At 37.7% G+C, this 23,992-nt stretch overlaps 1 protein-coding gene across 1 annotated transcript; it reads left to right on the top strand.

Annotated features, from left to right (window-relative positions):
- Window positions 1-1,001: 1,001 nt before the first annotated feature.
- ca9 (carbonic anhydrase IX) lies at window positions 1,002-23,632 on the top strand. The gene is made up of 12 exons (XM_007255301.4): window positions 1,002-1,478; window positions 11,657-11,689; window positions 13,777-13,947; window positions 14,984-15,126; window positions 15,349-15,441; window positions 15,584-15,650; window positions 16,406-16,563; window positions 17,358-17,484; window positions 17,973-18,038; window positions 19,709-19,723; window positions 19,847-19,940; window positions 22,352-23,632. The coding sequence occupies exons 1-12, from the start codon at window positions 1,352-1,354 to the stop codon at window positions 22,410-22,412; spliced, it is 1,155 nt and encodes a 384-aa protein (XP_007255363.2). The 5' UTR covers window positions 1,002-1,351; the 3' UTR covers window positions 22,413-23,632.
- Window positions 23,633-23,992: the final 360 nt, after the last annotated feature.

Raw genomic sequence — 23,992 nt, 5'->3', positions numbered from 1 at the left:
AACATACTGCTGCAGCCATGCCACTGGACTTCGTTCAGGACTGTGTGTGTGTGTGTGTATGTGTGTATGAGTGTTGCAGAATGCTGAGAGACTAAGAGATTAGATTAGTTCTCATTCAGCCTCTACAGGAGTGCAGGTCTAGAGAGAGGGGGGATGAAGACAAAGAGAGAGAGAGAAAGTAAGAGAGAGAGACAGAGATAGATGAAGACAGAGTTAAAGAGAGGAGAAAGAGTGAGAAAGGGAGACTGAGAAAAGGAGAGAGCAAAAGAGAGAAAGAGAGAGAGAGAGAGAGAGAGAGAGAGAGAGAGAGAGAGAGAGAGGGGTAAAGTAAGAAGGAAGAAAAGGTGGGGGGAGAGGAAGGGAGCATGACAGAGAGAGCTAGAGAGACGGAAAGAAAGAGGAAGAGAGAGAGAAAGAGAGTCAGGGAGAAAGAAGGAGAGAGTGAGTGAGTGAGAGACAGAGAGAGGAGAGAGAGCGAGAGTGAGAGAGAAAGAGAGAGAGCGATGGGGAGAGAGAGGGAGAGGGGAGAAAGAGTGAGAGAGAGAGAGAGAGAAGTAAAGTAAGAAGGAAGGAAAAGTGGGGGAGGTTGAGGAAGGACATGACAGAGAGAGAAAGAGATAGAGAGAAGGAAGGATAAAGTGAGAGAGGGAGAGATGGACGGGAAGAAGAGAGAGCAAGAGTGAGAAAGAGAGAGGGAAAGACAATGAGAGCAAGCGAGAGAGAAGAAGAGAGCGAGAGAGAGGAGAAAAAGTGAGAGAGAGAGAGAAAGAGAGGTTAAGTCAAAAGGAAAGGTAGGAAGAGAGAGGAAGGGAGCATGACAGTGAGAGACAGAGAGAGAAGAAAAGAGAAGGAGAGAGAAAGAGATGGGGAGGAGAAAGAGAGAAAGAGTGAGGGAGAGAGAGGTACAGACAGAGAGAGCAAGCGAGAAAGAGAGAGAGAGAGAGAGGAGTAAGAGTGAGACAGAGAGAAAGAGATTGAGAGAGGGAGAGAGAGGAAAGAAAAAAAGAGAGAGAGCACCAGAGAGAATGAAAGAGAGAGAAATAGATGTAGAGAGATATATAAGATATATATAAGATAGAGTGAAGCAGATAGAGAAAGAGAGAGGGAGCTGTAAGGAGAGAGAATAAAGGAACACTGGGCACATAGCGATCAGATAGCTCCTGGCTGCTGATTGGTTCTTTTCTTCAGGGTGGTCCTTTTAAATGTCCCTCCCCCTGTGATTGAATGGAGGTGAGGCTTTGTGTGTGTGTATATAAAAGTGTGTAAGATAGTGAGTGTGTGTGTGAGCACCTGTGCGGGACTGTTACTGGCTGCTAAGAGGAGACAGACTTCAGCAGGAATCATCATCATCATGCTACTAAAACTCTTCATCCTCCTCCTCCTCCTCGTCCAGGATCAGGTGCTGGCTGGAGAAACTCACTCCTCTTCCTCTGAGGAAGATGGCAGCAGTGAGCATGATGATGATGAGCACGAGAAAAGTGAGTAGGCTCAGCTAAACATGTTTCTATCTTTGTCAGTGCTGATTTAGGTGGACCTAAAATATCTTGAAAAGTTTATGTTAGGTATCAGAACTTTATTTTGGTATTTATTTTAGTTTAAATAGTTCATTTTTGTTTATTGAGCACTTTATAAGTTTTGCAGGGATGTCTGAGATTTGGATAATGAAGCTTTAACTCTCTCATTGACTCTTCTCATTTGCAGTAGTGAAATTTATAGTGATCAGTCAGAAATAGGCACCCAGTTTCAGTTTCTCTGAGCTTTTATAGTCATTCCAGTTAATTTAGTGTGACACTGATGGGGGTTTTCATGATGTCTTGGTTTTTGCTCCCTTTGTGTTCTGAGGACAGGCACGTTGAGCTGTGAAACTGTGAGAAAATGATGAGCTGTTCCTCATTCTTCTGTGGTCATTTCTTCTCTGAATCAGTATTCCTGCAGAGGGTTTTACAGGGAGAATATGACGTTACTGTTGGCATAGTCATCTACATGTAAACTTGTTCAGTACAGATAAAAAGAGGTCAGCAGTATAGCTTCTATATAGTACATTTATGTGTGTGTGTGTGTGTGTGTGTGTGTGTGTGTGTGTGTGTGTGTTACTGTCTAGGGAAAAACATCTATTTCCATTTTTGACATTATTCAATTTACTTTATCATTTGAACTCAAAAGTTGTCCATCACATTTTGAGAGAAAATAGATGGACCAATAGAAATGCTACAAAATTTATTTTCTTTTAAAAAGTTTAAAACCACCTTCACATTTAATGTTTCTTATTCATATGTATTTTTTTATACTTAGTAGTTTCATATTGGAGACATCAAACCTATGAAGGAACGCATGTGGAATTATGTAGTCAACCAAAGTGTTAAAGTAGAATATACAGCTCTAGAAATATACAGCTCTCTTGTTTTTACCGAATTGAAAACCTCTGGAATAAAATAAAGAGGAAGATGGATGATCACAAGCCATCAAACCAAACTGAACTGTTTACATTTTTACCAGGAGGGGCAAAAAGTTATCCAAAAGCAGTGTGTAAGACTGGTGGAGGAGAACATGCCAAGATGCATGAAAACTGTGATTTAAATCCATGGTTATTCCACCAAATTTTGATTTCTGAACTCTTAAAACTTTATGAATATGAGCTTGTTTTATTTGCATCATTTGAGGTCTGAAAGCTCTGCATTTTCTGCAAATAAATGCTCTAAATGACCATATTTTGAATTTGGGAGAAATGATGTTTGTAGTTTATAGAATATAACAATAATGTTCATTTTACTCAAACATAAACCTATAAATAGCAAAACCAGAGAAACTGATTCAGAAACTAAAGTGCTCTCTTAATTTTTTTACAGTGCTGAATATACATTTATGATGCACAGTATATATGTTTAGTTATGTCTAGTTTTAGAATTAAAGACATTATATTAAACTTGAATACACTGAATAGACAAGTGGAAAATATATTTTTACATATTTGGTAAATACAATGTTAAATTTACATATACATACATACTTATACATGTACACAGCTTTAATGCTAAAATCTAATATAATACATATCATAATATAAATCATAGGTACACTAAACACTGCAATAACTATAAAACACATTACAGACAGTGGTTATAGAGTACAGATATTACATATAACTGTACACCCACGTGTTCAGTACAGAACAGTGTGGAAAAGCTGTTGGTGTTCAGTCCGTTATTCAGATTCCTGCTGAATGAATGAGCAGCGCTCCCCCGGCTTATCCTGGAAACACAGCTGGTGATGCCAGAGGCTTCTGCTGCTGCTGCTGCTGCTGGTGGTGGGGTTTGGCTGGTGGGAATGTGGTGTACGTGCTGCTCTGGAGGTACAGGGTGATGTGTCAGGCTGAGCGGCTGCTCTGCATGAGGCATCAGAGAATCACACAGTAAAAACACACACACTATAGATCTCTCAGTAACTCCGAGAGGACATGAAGAGTCATGCATTTCACTCTGACCTGACACCACTTTTACTGTTTCTGCTCTTAAACTTAAGCTTGTTAATCCAGCAGGGAGAGCAGGTCTGTGGAGCCATAAAAGGACATTTCATTTCATTCCAACTTCTTCTTTTTAAATACACAAACACACACACCTTTCTATATATACAGATTATGAGAGCACTTCAGTTTCTGAATCAGTTTCTCTGATTTTGCTATTTATAGGTATATGTTTGAGTAAAATGAACATTGTTTTTGATTCTATAAACTACGGACAACATTTCTCCCAAATTTCAAATAAACATATAGTCATTTTGAGCATTTATTTGCAGAAATGAGAAATAGCTGAAATAACAAAAAAGATGTAGAGCTTTCAGACCTCAAATAATGCAAATAAAACAAGTTCATAAACATATTCATAAACTTTTAAGACTTCAGAAATCAATATTTTGTTTTTAATCACAGTTTTCATGCATCTTGGCATGTTCTCCTCCACCAGTCTTACACACTGCTTTTGGATAACTTTATGCCGTTACTCCTGGTGCAACAAATGAAGCAGTTCAGTTTGGTTTGATGGCTTGTGATCATCCATCTTCCTCTTGATTATATTTCAGAGGTTTTCAATTAGATAAAATGAAAGAAACTCATCTTTTTTAGGTGGTCTCTTATTTTTTCCCGAGAGCTGTACATCCTGCTGGAAATACAGTGAGAAAGAGCAGTATTACAGAGAACAACAGGTTATAATGTATTTATTTGTATTTATATGTATTATTTCTGTCAGTCAAAAAACTTTACCTTTACAGAGGAAGGAAAAACAACATGCTTTACTTTCAAAGGAAGACAATGCAAAATAATTTAATTACAAATAATTTCGGAGCATTTCTTTTGGTCCATTCATCACAAAATTATGATAAACATAAGGAACAACTGCCAGATCTGCATTGTGTCAAAAAAACCTGCCAAAAATGTATTTTATAACATTTTCCAATGTCCCAGTGTAAGCATTAGAGTTAACAAATTACTGTACAACAAAGAACCATTTTTATGTCATTGTTATCATGGTAACATTACCTGTAACTGGTGAAATTACAGCACAAGGTAACACATTCTTAACTTCGAATAAAAGATAAAGTAAAATAAAAGCTTATTCCAGGTAATTTAAGAGCATTTCTATTGTCTATTTTCTACTGTATATTCAGTCAGAAGTAATTACTCAGTGAAAATAGCAGCTACAGGGTTCAAACAATGGAAGAAAAAAAATAAAAACAGATAACAATGGAGACATGATGAAAGGTTTTTCACTATACTTTTGTTTTAATCTGTATCTGTTTTAGCCATGCAGTCAATATAGAATACATTCTGTTCAAAATTATTCTGGAAGCTGGTTATAAAATCTCAGTCAGAGTGAAAAACCAAAGGGAATCCTCCCTCAACCACAGAGCCCATTTAAAAATCTGTAATTCCATCACTGGAAAGACACGACCAAGCAGAGAACAAGGATTTCTTTTGCTATTTTAAACCAGTGCTGAATGTTACCAAACAAACCAAGCGACAAACCAACAAATAAACAAGACACAAACATCCCCTTCATTACTGCCAATTCAGCTCTAAAGTAATCCGGTAAGAACTAGTTCAAACATCTACCAACAAGAGCCTAGTGTTCCTTAGGATTAGCTCATTTCAATTCTACACATAGTCTCTACAGCCTAAAGGTGCCTGAAAGGGTGCTTGGAGTGATGCCATAGAAGAGCTACTTTGGGTTTTGGGAAAGATGGTTTCATTGGGTGATTCTTTAAGGAATTGTTTAAATGGTTTTCCTGGAACTGTACATCTACTGTCCTGTTTAATGAGTCTACTGGATGTAGAATATTTTAGAAGCAGCTCAACATGCATAGAACTCAGATGTTCAGTGTTCTATACAACATGTAGAAATGTGAGTACAGCTACAATGTAGACATATCCAGTAGTGGACCTAGAGGAGGAGAAGGCATAGTGCCACTGAGGTGCAAAAAAAGCAAAAAAAGACAAAGTCTTGCCTGTCTTTCATATAGGGAAGAAAAATGATCAAGTGTCTTCTAGGATGCCCCCTCTGGCAATAAATGTAAAGATTATGATTATGTGAGTTTTTTGCTAATGCATCTTAACGAGTGCACATCTATGAGTGCCCTTCTGCCCCTCCAATAGAACAAGGTGCCGTTATGAAGTGCAATCTATGTCAAACCTAGTAGATAGTATCCCAAAGGATGCCCTAATTCGCAGAGACTTTATAATAAGGGTCACAAAAAACAGTACTTATGACAGTAATGAACATTGTTAAATTGTAACGTCTAGGTAATGTCTAACTGACACTAATTAAGACATTATAAAATATTACAGGCGCAGCCACTGTAATCCATGCATCACCAGTTTGAATCCCCACGGTTCTGCTGTATGCCATCAGCAGCCAGAGTCTGAGAGAGCACAATTGGCCATGCTCTTTCTGGGTTCGTACGATATGATTATTAATGTAAATGAGCTAATGTGAGTGTCGATTTAAACATTTTATTATTTCCCTTTTAATATCTAGATATTTGTAATGATTAAAAGTTCATTGGACTTTAAAAATATGTAATTTCTTCAGTATGCATATATTTTCATTATATCTGAAACAAAAATGCTCCTAAAAAGACTATAAAACCAATTTATCATCCATACAGTATAAACCGACAATATATTCCACGCTTACACTCTAGTTTTCTTTCATTTAGATGTATTAGTGGCCTGGGTAATGCACAATAATCTAAAAATAAGACTCCAAGGATCTTGTGCAGGGATCTGTTTCTGGGTGTAGCAGGCTAAGCTAGTCACTTTCTGATTGTTGTGTGCTGCCACGCCACTCTGCCCTGTTAGAGGAAACTGACTGATCTACAGTGTAAACTCCAGCACGTATGTATTGAGTCTGTTTATTAGGTCACACTTATGAAGAATTCCAGTGACTGAAGCAGACTTCCTCCTCACACTTCATCCACACCTCCCCTCTGACTCGACACTTTTTCATGTTGAAATTCTGGAACTGGCTGGCATTGAAGCTGCATCTGTAAAGCTGGCCACGCTCACGTACCCGGCAATTTTTCCGCTGCAGATGTGTCTGTACGTGCAAAGTGGAGCGTAGTCTGTGAAAAGGCATTAATGACAGCTCCACAGAACTGTAGCCATATTCAAACTGTCCCTGTACCCAATAAAGTTCCCATTAGACCTGAACTCAGTTTATGAAAGATGGCAGAAAGAGGGTACAGTCCAAATAAACTTTTGTCTTTCTTTGACACAAAGATTCTAAATGGACCCATAAACGTTTAAGAAATAAACATTGTTTCAGGCTTGAGTGCTTTCTGACTGGGTAGCCAATCAGAGCAGAAGTTAATTTATATACATTAGGCTTAAAGCACACAAAGAAAAAGAAGGCCAGTCTAATAAAAAAAATATATATAATACAAAAGTAAAAATAGATTTTTACAAAATATACAAACATCAGAACTGAACCCAAGCAGGAAAACACAAGACGGATATAAGAATATAAGAAATAAAATCCTTTACATACATTTTTATACACTTGTGCATCCCTAAATATGCTGTACAAAAAATAGCATCGGAGCTAAATACTGAATTTTTGACCTCTTATTGAGTTTTTTTTCAGCTCTTAGATTTATATTTAATCGCAAAAAGTTGTTTCATTGTGCTAACACTGTGTTTTTGAGGTCCCTCCAGGGTAAAACTTCCCTATAGGGAAAATACACTTATTGTACCACATTGCTTTGCAGTGATTTTTTTTACTTGCATTTACTTGCCTCCCCATTAGATTTCATCCCCATTAGATTTTATCCTCATTAGAAAGGAAGTATAACATTAGCACTGTACTTTCTAACTGGACTTGTGTAATTGGATTGGCTAATTGGAAGCTACTGGTAAAGCTGTGTGGATTACATTTTTTTCAGTAAATTCTCATTGTCAGTCTGACTGTATAAAAGGATTGCAGAAGAATGGAATGTCATCACTTAATGTCAAATTGACCAACCAGCCCATTGTGTATTAAATTCAGAATACTGTAGCTTTACTCTTTAATCTATCCAGTTACGCAAGCAGTATTACAGCTGTTTGGGGTTTTGGCAGATTTTGATGGGTCTCTACGTTTACAACTACGCAAAGCAGCACAATCACAATGACGAGCTTTACTCAACTGCTGTGAGGAAACCGAATGAAGGGAGTTGTCCCTTGCTTAGTTGCACAATTCAGACCAGGAAGGTCAACTCCAATTAGTCAGTGAACTGTTTTCCCATCTCAGAACCAGCAGATTAGACAATAAGGTATTGTTTGAATGGGCAAGAAGACGGAAAGGAAGTAAAGTGGTAAATCTTTTTTTTTATTGCTTTTTAGAATGATAGAAAGATTTATTGATATGAACAAATCTAAACAAAAGTTAATTAACAATAAAAAAAATAGGTGCAGGGCCTAAAGGTCAATTCTGAAGTAGTTTCTCTCATTAATTACTATGAAAGTTTTAATAACAGTAGAAGTCTGGGTGCCATACAGGATGGTTTATATGCTCAAATATATCATCAAATACGCACATAAATGGTCAGTTTCCCAGATAAGTATTAAGAATTGTCATTGGCTAATAGGAATACCATCACTGTCCAATGAAAAACAAATATTTCCATTTTTGTGGTTTGTTACATAATTTGAACTGTCTGTTTCGCTGTGATTATTATCTAAAATAACTCTTTAACATTGACTTCCCCTTAAAGCTGTTATCTCTCTCTTGTAATGTTGCTGTTTTGGAGATACCTAGGGACATATATGGACAGTGACAGTATGTTTCTTTCAATATAAAACCTCCTTTAAAATGCTGTGTAGTCCAAGACTAGGCCCATTCCCAGTCTGGGAAACTACCGGTACCCTGTCAGTGTGAGCAGGGACAGTATCAGCTTTGCAGAACAGCTATAGTTCTTGCATCACGTCCTGTGTGCTACATTTTTAACAACAACTTTTTTTAAACAATTTTTAAAAATTCAACATTTTCAGAAAATGTACAGATTTACTCTTTAAACACAACTGCAATCTGCACATTGAGAAATGAGAAAAGAATAGGAGGCTTCTTACAGTGAGCATTGTGCCAGAAAGGGTTAAAAGCCTTGTATCATTATCAAAATCTGTACACATTTTGTTGGATTTTCTAAGCAAAAATAAGTGAGTAAAGGCTGGTGTGGCTGCAGGTCTTCATTCTTAGCAACCATCTGCACACCTGATTCTATTTGTTTAATTAGTCAGTCAATCTCTAAACTACTCATGATGTGCTTCTTCATGGCTGGAATAAAGACCTGCAGCCACACCAGTCGTTTGCAGATAAGACTGGGCACTACATGTACAGTATATTGCTCCATAGGAAATATGGGTGTGCCAAAACATTTTCAATACGACTGCATGTGCAAAACTAAGTCTCAAAAACAGCCAGACAGTCAGACATGTCATAAGTCACAGGACAGCAGCATGTACAGTGTTACACCTGTATACATTGTAAGGTGTTTTCTTGTGAGAGAGTTAGAACACTGGCCAATGGACTCATGGCAAAGCGACATACTTCATGGTCTTCATGTACCTCCCAAAATTCTAAAAAATTCTAATCAGTGCCCAAGTTGTCAAGAAGTGGCATGAGCCCAGTTGAACATTCATAGGATGTTTTGTATTGGGAGAGGTCTGTTTGCACTATTTGCAAGATCCTGTACCTATAAATATCAAGGAGCTGTGGCTGGCCGTGCAGACGTCATGGCTTTACATCCCCCCAGATGTCTTTCATTTACTTGTGGAATCAATGCCATGTGAAGTTGCCACTATTTACCAAGCTTTAGAGCAGGGGTCGGCAATTAAGTTTCACCGCAGGTCAGATATTTTCCAAGCCATTACGTGGCGGGCCATAAAAAACAAACAAAAAAAAAAACGGTTTTGGAATATGAAGTGTAATGGGATGGAAGGCTACAGATTAGTAGCTCTCCAGCCCAGAGGGTTGTTGAACCCAACTGCAGAACAACTGATCTCAAAGCAGGTAAACCCAAGAAGAAAGGAATAAATAAATAAATAAACACACCGCTCCTCACAAGAGATCGAACCCGTGTCGCCAGGGTCGCCCTTCAATACCCTACCAGAAAAAAAACGGTCTTATAAGCAGATAGGGAGCCCACTGAAACGAGAACAGGCGGAAACTAAAAGTCACACCGAGTGCGAGAGAGAGACAGGGGAGGAGAGTTTAAAAAAAGCTCGCCAAAGAAGCTTTTTATTTATTTATATTTTTTCATTATCGTTCATTGTAGTTCAAACAACCGCACGGGCCTGCCGACCCCTGCTTTAGGGGATCCTACGCAATCAAATGATTGTCCCATGATTTTTGCCATGTTAGAGTATGTATCCCCCTTTTTAGCCTACAGGTTTAAATCCTACAAGTCAGATTCTCTACTCAAAAAGCCAGGAGAGCCTCATCAACCCCCAGTTCAGAATTCAACATGGCTGCACCGCAAATTAACAATTGTAAAAGCAGCAGTATTATACACATTATTAGCACTTTTAAATTTGTGTCTAATTAAATTAGCAATGGACACATTGCTGTCCAACTTCTATATGTGGAAATATAACCTGAAATTGAGGTTCAATGTGAGTTAAACAATGTGATGCGATTCAAATATGTTGTTAACACTGGGATGTACTGTAGTTTAGTAAAGTACTGATTTTTATTAAAAATAATAATAGATTGAAGAAGGGTTTTATGTCGTTATAGACCACAAGCTACTCCTCTCATTCAGGCAGACAGTAAAGGAAACTATTCTGCCGTGTGACACATTCCCCACGCCCCTGTGTCTCTTAAGTGCCAGGCTAAATGTCTGATTCTGTAACTTTAGTACGGGCAGCCATGGCAGCTAACAATGATACAGAGTCTTGAGTAAAGTGCCTGCCTGGAGGCCTGGAGGCCCAGTGGATGTCAGTAAGCTGCCAAACCTCTCTAGTGCAGGGGCTTAACTTTACAAGCATAATGCCTGCATTCACTCAGACAGATGAAGGAGGGATTGTGTTAGTTTGCTGATGTGAGAGAACAGAGAATATGCTTCCCCTGAGCACCCATACCTGAGCCACACTGAAATCCCGGGACCCCTCGACCCCGCAAAAACCTGTAATTGATAGTGGTTCCGGATTCACAGGTTGACAGATTTTGGAAAAAAGCAAACTCAACATCCAACAAGAATGATATTAAAATGCCATTTTAAAGTTGATTTGCATTTGAGTATCTATATTAAACACACATTTTGTTAAGTTGCATGTGTTAAGTTTTGAACTGACTTAACAGAAATGGATAGGCAAGAAACACAGTGTATTGTGGAAAATAAAACTTTTTTATGATTCTTTTATCATTCCTTATAAGCGCGTCTATAATCACAGTCATTCTAAATGTCTAAAATGTTACATCCAACAAAACTTATGTTAAAATTACATTTTAAAGATGATTTGCATTTGATAACCTATATAAAACATACATTTTAGCATGTGTTAAGTTCTGAACTAACTTAACAGGAATGGTTAGACAGGTATATAATTGTCATTTGAAAGTGTCAGCTTGATATTCTAGCTTTTCTAAGCAGTTGGCTTCATTGGATTACCTCCAATGAAGCCAAGTGCTTATGGTAACTAATGCCTAGAAAGTGGGAGTTCTAAAAGGGAGTACTGTGGGAGCTGTAAAAAGATAGCAAAGCACATCTAGCTCGCAGTGTCCTCTGTCTGAAATGTTATAAAGAAATGACAATTCAGGGGAACTGTGGAAAGTCAAGACAAGCTCTAACAGAACAGAAAAACTCTCATTTGTAAAAAAACAAAAAAAAACAAAGACATCTAGGGTATCCAAGCATGTTGTTCTTTCCACAATTTTGCGTTTTTTGAGCTTTGACAAAAAAAAAATCATAATTTTTATTCAGAGATCAGAGTCTGATCAGAGTCTTTTGATACCATCTACCTGAACTCATTCCTTTAAACAGTCATATTGAACATGAAGCATAATGAACGTTTGATCGGCCCTGTAAATGTTATTGCAAGGAATTGTAATAAACTTCTCAGAGATAACATTTTAAACTGTTTGATTATTTTAGACCCAATTAAGTCTTTAAACCTCTGTTTTGGTCACAGGTTCATCTCATGAACATCGATGGGGATATGAAGGTGAGTACATGATCCATCACGTGCCACAACATTGAACAATATGAAACAGATGTTTTAATGTGCCTACAGACTGCAATAAAGATAGCAATAAAAGCCTATAAAATCAGTCCTCTAGGCCCCATAGCCACTCCATTATGAAGAGGAATGATGATCACCTAGAGGTTAGCAGCTTAAACACAGTCCTAAAACCTGAGAATCTTTCTATATAACAAAATACACTAAAAAAATATACTGAATATAGACCAGGTTATTCCATCAATGGATTTTTTCTCTCCTGATGGTACGGGCATATTCCGAGATGACAATGCCAGGATTCATGGGTCTGGAATTGTGAAAGAGTGATTCAGGGAGCATGTGATCATTATTTTCACACATGGATTGTTCACCACAGAGTCCAGACCTTAACCTCATTGAGAATTTTTGGGATGTGCTGGAGAAGCGCTACTTTGTGCAGTGGTCAGACTCTACCATCATCAATGCTGCTGCAAGATATTGGTGAAAAAATTCATGCAACACTGGAATGAAATAAATCTTGTGACATTGCAGGAGCTTATCGAAACAATGCCACAGCAAATGCGTGCTGCAATCAAAGCTAAAGGTGGACCAACAAAATATACACAAAACAGAGTAAACAAACTCTTAAAAGCAGGTCTGGTGGAATATAAAAATATATTTCTTAATATAATAATATTCCACTGAAATGGAAAAAAAAAGGCACTTTTGTTAAACCAAATGTGTGAGAATTATTTTTATAATTCATTTTAAGTTATAAGACTAAGTGTTTCTGCTTAGGTTCAGCAGCAGTGGCAGACACAGGAGCAGAGAGAGAGCCCTCATACAGCCACAAAACAGCAGGTTAAGGTTAATTATTAGCCTAAACTAAATGAAACAAGATGTATAGGAACACATATCATGCTTTTTTTTACTACCTACCTCTTCACAAACCGGAAGTTTTCCAGCGGTAAGACAGGAGCTGTACAAAGCTAGCATTAGCTGAGCTAACTTTGGTTAGGTTGTTTGTTTATTTCTCTGTGTTAGTTTCATTCACATGTGACTTGAGTAAATTACCCACTGCTGGGGTCATTTATGACTAAAACTGCTATCTGCTCATGAACATTTATGATTAGAAAAATACTACAGAGGTAGCTAACATGCTAACATGCTGAGGTAAATTGAGGTGTTGGTTTGCCTGGTGGGATATTAGACGTTAGTTAAGTGGTAAAACAAATATTTTTAAACTGTAGTTTTGGAATTGCTTTTCAGAAAAGCTAGAAAATATACATTTAGGCAATTAAATGTATTGTCAAATAATTTTTTTTTTGTTTTTGTCCCAAATTCTTCAATTGCTGCAACCCTAATAATAATGTAAATAAGACTGAACTGGCATGAGTTTGGACTTTAGGCTAATTTGTGACTTACTAAGAAACCCTGCTTAATGAAATGTATCCTAGATGTGTAATAGTTTAGCCCGGGACTAAAAACCCAAGCCTGAACCCAAGAATCACCTAATCAGGCAAAGAGCTTCCAATGCACTTTCCTCAGTGAAGCCTGCTGACTTATTAACCCACGCTTCAAGGCTGCAGCATTGTGACATCACTTCGTCCATAAGAGTATTTGTTTCAGAGATAAGGCTTTAAGGTGGCGTTTTATTATTCGCCCAGCTCCATGTTTGTGAATTGCACTTAATGGAGCCTTGATGTCTGTTCTGGATGATTTACAGACTGACATTGGCAGTGCAAGACGTTTTCCATTAGGCATCAAATAAATTAGATAGCATTTATTTGATATCACCTCCTGCGTCTTGATAACGGGATATAATTAGCGAGATACAAGTAATGATAGTAACCCGGCAATCTCTTATTGTGGTGTATAGTACAGCTTATTACATAATAAAGAGATAAGCGCTATAACTACTTAGTCATGTTTTACTAAATAACTGAATAACTTGACCTTTTTGACTTGTGACACTTTGGGTGATGCTTCTGACACCAGTGACCTCAGCAGTTCACCACAGTGTTTTATAATTAACTCGTTCACCAGAAGGGCAATTCCTATGTCAACAGTTTCAATCATCTCTCTCTCTCCAGATCAAGAAGCATGGAGATCTGCTTACCACGACTGCAACGGAAAATCTCAGTCTCCCATTGATATTGAGACCAGCAAGGCCATCTATGATCGCAGCCTGCCTGCGATAAAGCTGGACGGTTACGATCTAACTGACCAACCTGGTCTGAAGTTGCACAACAATGGACACACGTGTAAGTCTGTTGGTTTGTTGGTTAATTCAGTTCCACACTTAAACGTACCGTTTGTTCTGGTGGTTATTATGTTGGTTAGAAATGTTGTTTTGTGAAGCATTTGTCCCTACTGGTTTGTCCAAACAGTTCCAGCACAACACATTAAAACGAGTTACAAATAAACACGTTTTTACTGGATTGTACTGGAGACTTTACTCAAAGCAGTGACAATTGATGCATTCAGTGCTCTGCTGATGATTTAGAACACATAACACAAAAGACTACAGATTAATATGACTTTAAAATTCCCTGTAAGACTCTGCACAATTACAGGTTTTCTTCAGGGATAGGAAAATGCAATTTAATACTTTTTAATGTCATTTAGAGACTAAATTAAAGCTACTTTCGCAATATATCAGAAAAGGAAGAAACCTCCAAAAACTATTTTAGATTCACAGACTTCCTGATTTCCTGACAAACATAAATCAACAGTTTCACACAAACAAAACTGGAACTGTTTGTACACTTAAAACAAAAGATTTCATAAAATGTACACGTCCCCCATGCCTGCTGTACTGTCTACACTAGATAAAAGCAGCAATATGACCTTAAGACCTTTGGGACATGGATTTAAGACATGTATATAAACAAATTTAAAAACATTTTAAGGATTTGTGTAAAAAAAAAGGATAAATGTAAAAAAATAAATAGTATTCTAGCAGCAGGGGTGCCAGAAAATATCTGTAAAAAAGTGTTTTCTATTTTTTATTCAAACTATTATTTAATTCAATACTATCACTATATTAGTTATTTTTGTTGATCATATTTTATGGTTAGTTTAAAGCTGTTAAAAAACAAATAAATAATTGATTTTACTTAGACAGAGTTTGTTTTGTTAAAACACAAATGATGTAAGTGTGAGTTTATAGAGAATGTACAGGGAACACAACGTATTGTGGAAAATGTAACTTTTTTATTATTCTTTTATTATTCTGTGTCTATAATCACATTCATCCTAAATGTCTAAAATGTGTGTCTTTTGTTATCTTTCCTCTAGTGCAACTGTCTCTGCCCAGCAGCATGCGTATACTGAAGGGCTTTGATGAAATCTACCTGGCTGCCCAGCTTCACTTCCACTGGGGCACCATAGAGGTCCCCGGCTCAGAGCACACCATAGATAACGTTCACTTCCCTGCTGAGGTGAGAAGATCCATCAGCTCTGTTTATGATGTCCACTCTCACAACACGTCACTCCACTCTATAAAACAGAAGAGCCATCACTGCTCTTCATTTACACTCAATTAGGTCTTGTTTACACTCCCTGTATCGACCTTCAGACTGTGTGGCACTAACCATATTTGCAATACACAATACAATGCCCAAAATTCCTTTATGATGACGGATCTTCTCTCTTTCTTCAAGATCCACGTTGTTCATTATAACTCCAAATATGCTGATTTAGCAGAGGCTGCGAGGAAAAAAGATGGATTGGCTGTATTAGGAGGCTTTATTGGGGTGAGCCATGCTATTCACATTTAGCAGATTTAACACATATTCCTGTTGACTTACAACAATAAGCTGGTGATTCATTAAAAAAGTTTCATATTATTCACAGTATCTCACAGTCACTTTCTAATTTTTTTACATTTCTTTGCAGATTGGACTTCATGAGAATGAAAACTATGAGAAAATCCTGTCTGCACTCACAGATGTTAGTATAGAAGGTAAATATAACCCACAATACAAATCAATCATAACATTATGACCTCTTTGTTTCTGGACCCATTGTCCATTTTAAAACTTAAAAACTTTGCTCTGCACAAGAAGGATTCAAGTGTGTGGGCCACACCATCACATTCACAAACAGCTTTCAGAGGATCTATGATCTTTTTTTTTTTTTTTTAATAAATAAAGCTGGAAAAGGTTAGAAAGCGATTTCAAAGACTTCAGGTTTACAGTAGGGCAAACAATCTTAAATTTAAACATGTTAAAACAACGTTGAAACAACAATTAATGTTAAATGGTTGTACAAACATTAACATTTTGAAGTGTTTAAAGTGGTTTTATTCCATTTACAGTAATTGCTTTTTAATTTGCCTCAATACCTGGGGGTATGTTCATGTTCAATTAGTTTTATTGTTTGTGTTTTTGAGATTAGATGTTGAATCAGATTGGTAGTGGTGGTTAACATTCTTTATACTCAGCTTTACTACAGTGATGTACAGTAATGTTAACCCTCTCTTAACCACTAGTTTTAGTGAGCTGTGGTTTATAATAATATGGTTTTATGGTTGAACATATAACGTTGAAAAAACGTTCCCATTAACATTAAAAAAATAACATTTAAAAGCAACATTGTTTCAACGATAACATTGATTCAGTGTTGAAATGCCAGCTGTGAAGTGTTCAATAAAGACCTTCAAGATCTTAATTTGGTGTTATCATTTTTAACTAGTAAATTTGCTGTTCTCTTTTTTAGAGTCTAACACAATGATCCCGGGTTTTAACATCCGTCACCTTCTACCAAACAATCTGGAGAAGTTTTATAGATACAACGGGTCCCTGACCACTCCGCCATGCTTCCAAACTGTCAACTGGACCATGTTCAACGACACCATTACAGTGTCAAGAAGACAGGTTAGTTTCATTATAGTCTAATCCCATTTCATGTCTATGATAACTATTTTTTGTTGTTGTTGTTGACATTGCTGCTTCTTTTTTATTTAAGTTTTGAAAGTGCATATACCTATGAAGTATAGACCACTAAAGCTGTGTCTTCAATTTGTAGCCTTTATCCCTACCTGGCTGGGATTAGTTTCTCAGGGGGACCAGTGAGTTTTTTGGCTTTCTCGGTCACGTCATCGCGTTCAGTAGCTCCTCCATTTCCACTCGCTGTTGTTTTACGTGGATCTCCGTGGAAACGTGCACCAAAAGTGTAATTGCGGTGCATGGCAATGGACAAATAGCTATTTTATTAAACACGAGGTAATGAAACTCAGAGATGTAAGTCTGGACAGGACTAAAATTACTGGAGGACCACGGAGTTCAGTGAAAAACAGTAGGTAATTCAGCCTGAAATTTTCTCAGAGCACGTCTGAAAAAACACATACACGGTCGTTCTGGAGGGGAATAAAATCACAGAGGAGCCCCCATAAAAGAGAAAAAAAACAGGACCCCCTGAGAAACTAATCCCGTCCGGATAGGGCTTATGCCATTTTGTTATGGCCATGTTGTTAAAACGTTGGTAAAGAATGTAAAAGTTCTTTAAACCGCTGTAAAATTCCTCACACAGCTCTATTATTGATTCCCTAAAAAAAACATTATAAAATGATTACTTATGAAACCAAAAGTGGTTCTTCTGTGGTTTTTAAAAGAGTTTGGTCCCATTTGTAATGGCACACAGTTACTTATATTGCCGCTTTCTTCACCAGCTGGCGGCTCTGGAGAAAACACTAAAAGCAGGTCAAAATCAGCTCCTGTCCAAAAACTTCAGAGCACCTCAGCTTCTTCATGGAAGACGAGTCCTGGCCTCATTCAGCGCTTCTCCCAGTGTGGACAGTGAGTGCTTTGTTATAATCACTTTACTCATTAAGTCAAATCTATAATTAAGCATAATCCCTTCATAATTCTGATGTTTTTCTTCTTTTTGGGTAATCAACCTCTTCTTACTGGATAATCCACTTTCTCAATAACACATTGCATGTTGTCAGAAGCAGCGGATTTGAAATGGATTGAGATACTGCTATCTTGCACGCTGCTGCTATTGGTGGCACTAGAGTCTGGCACTTTTTGCCAGTATAAAACGACTTTGACTTCAAAGCAAATGACTTATCTTGGTACACAAACAAGCACACTGTACAGTTTTCAAGTGTTCTATGGAAACACAGAGGTTTGTTGTGCAGACTTCCTAGGAACATCTGGCTTTGTGTTCTTTTCCAAAGTGGACCGACAAATATAGATTTTCCTAAAATATTTTAAAGAAACATAAGCAAATATTAATAACTTGAGTGAATATGGGCTTAACAACTGCCTTACTGCCTTTTCAGGTGCCAACACCAACACATTTACTGGGGAAAAGAGTTTACCGAAGGTTAAAACAAGTGGAACGTTTGGTAAGCTTCTTAATTCTTGTATTAAATCAGATTAACCCTAGATTTTTTGGTAACACTTTACAATCAGGGTCACAAATAACAGTAAAAAACATTGTAAATGGTTGATTGATGTCTCAACTAATAATTATTGACACTATTTAAGAAATAAATAAACATTACTACATTTTAATGCTTGTAAATGTTATACATATAATGTAACTAGACATTCTGTTATATGTTCTGATTTATCAATGCCACTCCAGCTCAGGCTAAGATTTGATTAATCCATGCCCAAAGATAGGCATGGATTAATATAACATGAAACATAATACACTGATATGTGTGATAAGACTTTTGCCAGTTCTAATTACATTCATTTCCAACCACTGCAATCACTGTCTACTGTGGGTGGTAATTTTAGCCTTCTAGGAACGTTCTATTCATCTGGCACCCACTATCAGGCCTCACTCCATCTCCAAAAATTTGTGTCACGTTGCCATGAGAACTGTTCGCCACTGTGGTTCAGTACACAGTGAGGGGTCAATCCAGTAGTCAGCCTTTATCTTTAGGGGGCTCTAAGTGGTCAAGCGGACTAAAAGGCTGCCACTATTAGCCTTGCTCTTTTTAGGTGGGTAGATTGTGCTCTTTTCCGTTATCATTTCTAGGGTGATGTCGCTCAGCACAAGGCGTCTGTGAGCTGATGTATCAGAACCGAGTTGCTGCACTATGCAAGTGACTAGCAGCTGAATGGGTGGGACAATCAAGAAGAAAAAATGGGAGAAAATTTAAGAAAAAAAAGACATTGATCTTTAGCAATATTATTGTTTTGCTTTCCTGTGAGATACCCATTACAGCTTTTCTTTTTGAATGTTCTGAGAGCATCCTGATGATTCACAGTCAATTCTGAATCAGAGATGCAATATCCACCAACCACAGTGTTGAAATTGTCACTAAACTAAGCTCAATTAAGAAGCTTAATCACAACACACCACCATAAATGAATCACACTTATTGTTTACAACATAACATTGATATGCCACGACTAGGCTTTTAATGGAATGCAGGTATGCAGTCCATTAATCAACACTTCAATAAGAATAAAACAAAAATACAGTTAACATTGATATCCCCCCAATAATCATGAAGTGAAAACTTAAAATAGTTAAACAAAATTCAACAACAATGCAACTCTTTACACAGTCCAGCTTATTTATTTTTAATTATACCACAAATAGGTCAGGTGGCGCAATGTGATTGGCTGAGACATGTCCTGGGAGTGCCAATATCTGACCAAAGTGTATTATTACTTAGTATTACTCCACCATATGCACTTGTATCCTAGTAATATTGCAAGCTTACAACACACAACTTCAGCCATCAATGTAACTTAATGTTACATCCTAATCTTTTGGCTGTTGCATGTGACCCTGATAATTGGGAAATTATAACTGAGGGGTGGAGTCTAATGATGAATACTTTTCCATCATTTTTAGATTAAAATCTAACAAGAAAACACCACGACAGACCTGTGTATTAATAGAAACATTATATTAATAATGTATTACAAGGGTTACTTATTTTCAATGCTGGAGTGTATCATTGCTGAAGTAATAGATATTTATAAGATGATAATATTGTGTATAATATTGTGTTTAATATTGTGTGTTTGTTTTTTTCTTCTTGTTTTTTAGATGACATGTCCAAAGGTAAGTCATTATTCATATTTAGGCCATTAATTGAATTACTTTTTTTTATTTAATTTAAATATTTTAAGTTTGTTACAGTATTGTTCAAAATTCAGTTTCTACATGAAAACCTTTCGCCCACAGGAGATGTATTAGCCATTGCCTTTGGAGCCTTATTCGTCATGACTTTGCTGGGGTTCTCCGCATATGCATATCAACAGAGGAAAAAGTACTCAAAGTATGTAGCTAACACATGGTTTTTGCTTTAATAATAATTTATTTGAATAAAAAATATACAAAAGAGAGTGCTATATTGTGATATACTCATTAACAAAAAAAATAACATTACCCATTATTATACGCATTTGCCCACACACGTTGTAGCTGGACTTGTAGATCCTGCACACTCAATGGTTGCCAAATCTGCTGTCGCAGCTAGTCCCATATACAGTACAGGTGCTGGTCAACGAATTAGAATAATTTGAAATAGTGCAATCATGAAATTCTTTGAATGCATTTTTTGTGCAGAAAGCAAATCAGGTGTTCACCACACCTGTCCTACTCGTTAGACTAATCACAGAACTCGTTACCTGGAAAAAAATTTGCTCAGCTGAGCTTTCCAAAAGGCCCATTTAGGCCATTTAACTGTGACACTGTTGTTTTATTGAATTAGAATAATGGAGAAACCGTTTCATTGAATTAGAATAATTTTTATTATAATTACAATCATCACTTTCTCAGTATTTTGTGGCTGCCCCCTTGGCTTGTATGACTGCCTGAAGTCTCCACGGCATCGATTTGACCAGCTTGTCGCAAGTTTCCGCACTCACAGCTTCCCAGGCAGTGGCGATGTTCTGCTTCAGTTGGTCCAGCGTAGTAGGCTTTCTGTCGCGAATTTTCCGCTTGACGATGGCCCAAAGGTTTTCAATGACATTGAGGTCAGGCGAGTTGGCCGGCCATGCCAAAACTTCAAGCTGTTTTTTAGTGAACCAATCTTTGGTCGACTTTGCCGCATGAGCCGGTGCAAGATCCTGTTGAAATATGAAGTCTTCTTCGCCGAACTGTTCCTCAACAGTCGGAATCAGGAACGTTTCCAGAACATCTTGATATACGGCAGCATTGACAGTCTTCTTGAGGAAGCAGAGTTTCCCTACACCTCGAGCGGACATGCATCCCCAGACCATAACGCTCTGGGGAAACTTGACGGATCTTTTCACGCACTCGTGGTTGTAGGTTTCGCCACCACGACGCCAGACACGAGGACCTTGGTGACCGAAGGAGATGCAGAAGCGTGATTCGTCACTGAAGACCACTTTCTGCCAGTCTTCAGCAGTCCACTCGCCGTGTTCTTTGGCCCACTTCAGCCGTTTCTCCATTTGTTTCTTGTTCAGCATCGGTTTTACTGCTGGAACGCGAGATTTGAAGCTGAGTTCGCGCAGACGACGGTAAGTGGTTGATCTGGAGACGTCAGCGCCGGTCTGCTTGTTCCACAAGTCGGTGAGCTCGGAAGTGGACTTGAACCGGTTGCTGACTGCGATCTTTCTCAGCTGCTTGTTGTCGCGAGCAGAAGTTTTTCGGACGCCGGAACAGTTGGTGCGCTTGCTGCAGTTTTTCTTGAGAGCTTTGCAGACGGAAGACTGGCTGATGCCGAGCTGCTCAGCAATTTTAGTTTGGGTCAAGCCTTGTTGGCGAAGGGCTTGAATTTGAGCCACTATTCCGGTTGAGAGGTCGCGCTGCTTACCCATGATTGATTTTACAACTTAGAAATTCTACTCAACCATGACTTTATACTGCACAGTGAACACTCTTCACAGAAAACAAAAATTCGAGCATTTATTCTAATTCATTGAAACGGTTTCTCCATTATTCTAATTCAATAAAACAACAGTGTCACAGTTAAATGGCCTAAATGGGCCTTTTGGAAAGCTCAGCTGAGCAAATTTTTTTCCAGGTAACGAGTTCTGTGATTAGTCTAACGAGTAGGACAGGTGCGGTGAACACCTGATTTGCTTTCTGCACAAAAAATGCATTCAAAGAATTTCATGATTGCAATATTTCAAATTATTCTAATTCGTTGACCAGCACCTGTATACTTAATTGACAATAATTCTGGCAACCGGGCAGGCCAAGGACATGTTGCAATCTGGTGTACATATTTTGAAGAACCATTGCTGTCTGAACCTCTATCAGAGGCAGACTGCTCAGCCCAATCAGTCCCACCCCTAAACCCATACATCAACCACTGCCCCTCCCAAACAACTGCTCCCATTTTTTGTGTAATTTTTCAAATTTGAGCTGAGGATGGATTCAGCTAAAATCAGCGGGTTTAGTGCCCCTTTAAACTAACTTTGCATGTTTCCTTAATATCTGATGACACGTCCTGATATTTTTTTTAAGTTAGTACAGACAATACCATAGCCCACATACTGGTTCTTTAACAGTGACTGAAATTTTGACCAGGTTGCCCAGGCATTGGCAGGAAACTGCATGCCAATGTTTACTTTCCTTAGAAAGCTTAGTGAAGTGACCTTCAGCTTTGCGTTATCTAAAAAAAACAGTTTGCTCTTTAATTATCTAATGTCTTACGATAATAATGCAAAACAACACCTGCATTAATAACACATTTCTCTCTTATGTTTCTTTTCACAGAATCAAAAAAGACACCAGACAAAATGTTATTTATAAACCAGCAACCAAAGAAGAGGTATAGACGTGAAAAAGATGCTTGGTTTTCAGAAAAAATGTCAAATATTTATACTGGAATTGTTTTTTTTTTTGAATACTTAAGCAGCTATTGATAAGTGTTTCAAAGCAAATTCTGCTGCCTGCAAAAAGAACCATAGATCTCTAATCCACTGCTGTTATTTAGTGTGTTTTCTCACTGTGAGTTAAGGAAAACAAGATGTCTAAATTTGTCACAGTAGTTTTTGTAATTGTGAAATGGTCATGCATGGTGGGAAATCACTTAAACTAGGAATATTTTTAACCATATTATATTTATAATGTTTTACCCTGTCTATTTTGTTTACAAAATGTTTTGTTTAATAAAATATTTCCACTATATCACCAAAAGTATTCACTCACCAATCCCAATCAGTTAAATTCAGTGTTAAGCAGAACACCAAGCACTTAGTCTTGCAGATTGCTTTTACCAACATTTGTTACAGAATGAGTCACTCTTATGATCTCAGTGAAGTCCTGGGTGGCACAGTGATGGGTACCGTGTTCTCTGGAGTGAAAAATCACACTTATCCTTCTGCTAATCTGATAGACAAATCTGGGCAAATGCTAGGACAATAAAATGCCTCTGAATGCATTATGCCAAATGTAAAGTTTTGTTGGAGTTGTATTTCAGCGAAAGGAACTCTTAATGCTTCAGCAGTCCAAAAGATTTTAGACAATTTCAGGATCCCAACTTTGCGGAAACAGTTTGTGGACGGCCCCTGCCTGTTCAAACATAACTGATCACCACTGCACAAAGCAAGGTCCATAAAGACATGGATAAGCGAGTTCGATGTGGAAGAACTTGACTGGCTTGCACAGAGTCCTGACCTCAACCCAATAGAACACCTTTAGAATAAATTAAAGCAGAGACCTTACAAATGTGCTTCTGAAAGGATGGTCAAACATTCCAATAAAAAGACTCCTAAATCTCAAGATGAAGAGAGAGATGAAGCTGTTGTAGCTACAAAGGGTAGGCTAGCATCATATTAAACTCTATGGATTAAGAACGGGATGTTATTTGTTCATATGTGCACAAAGAGAGATGAGAGAGAACTTTTGGCAATATAGTGAAGTTCTGGTTTCAGAACATACTGTAAATACTGCAGGTCATATCACTGGCCTATAACGCGCACACATATCACTAATCAATGAGGTAATAGTGATGTATTATGTCAATCTCAATAAAAAATGTTTGTTTCTAAACAACCAGTAGTAATGTGGGTTCATTTCATAAGCTAAGGGCGTTTTCACACCAGCACTATTTGGTCAGGTGTTCTGTGTTCTGGACAACTGGGGCAAAGTTCACCCTGTTCTGATCTGATCTGTCTGTCTCCTCTGGGTTAAAGAGAAATCTTATCTCGGGCTAAGGTTTGAAACCAGAGATGCTTGAGCACCATCACCACAACAACAATCGCACTGTTTTGAGCTGACTTACTGTATGATATGTTTTTCCAATACTGGCTTCCAAACAACAATTATCAGCAAAATATTTTATCTGTCTTTTACTTTCACCAAAGATACTATAACTCCAAATCTGGGATTTTATTCTTTCCATAGAAAAGCCCA

This window comes from Astyanax mexicanus, chromosome 20 (genome assembly GCF_023375975.1).
Source record: "Astyanax mexicanus isolate ESR-SI-001 chromosome 20, AstMex3_surface, whole genome shotgun sequence".
Classification (NCBI taxonomy): domain Eukaryota; kingdom Metazoa; phylum Chordata; class Actinopteri; order Characiformes; family Acestrorhamphidae; genus Astyanax; species Astyanax mexicanus.
Note: the sequence above shows the minus strand (reverse complement) of the source record. Positions and strands in the feature narration are given on the sequence as shown.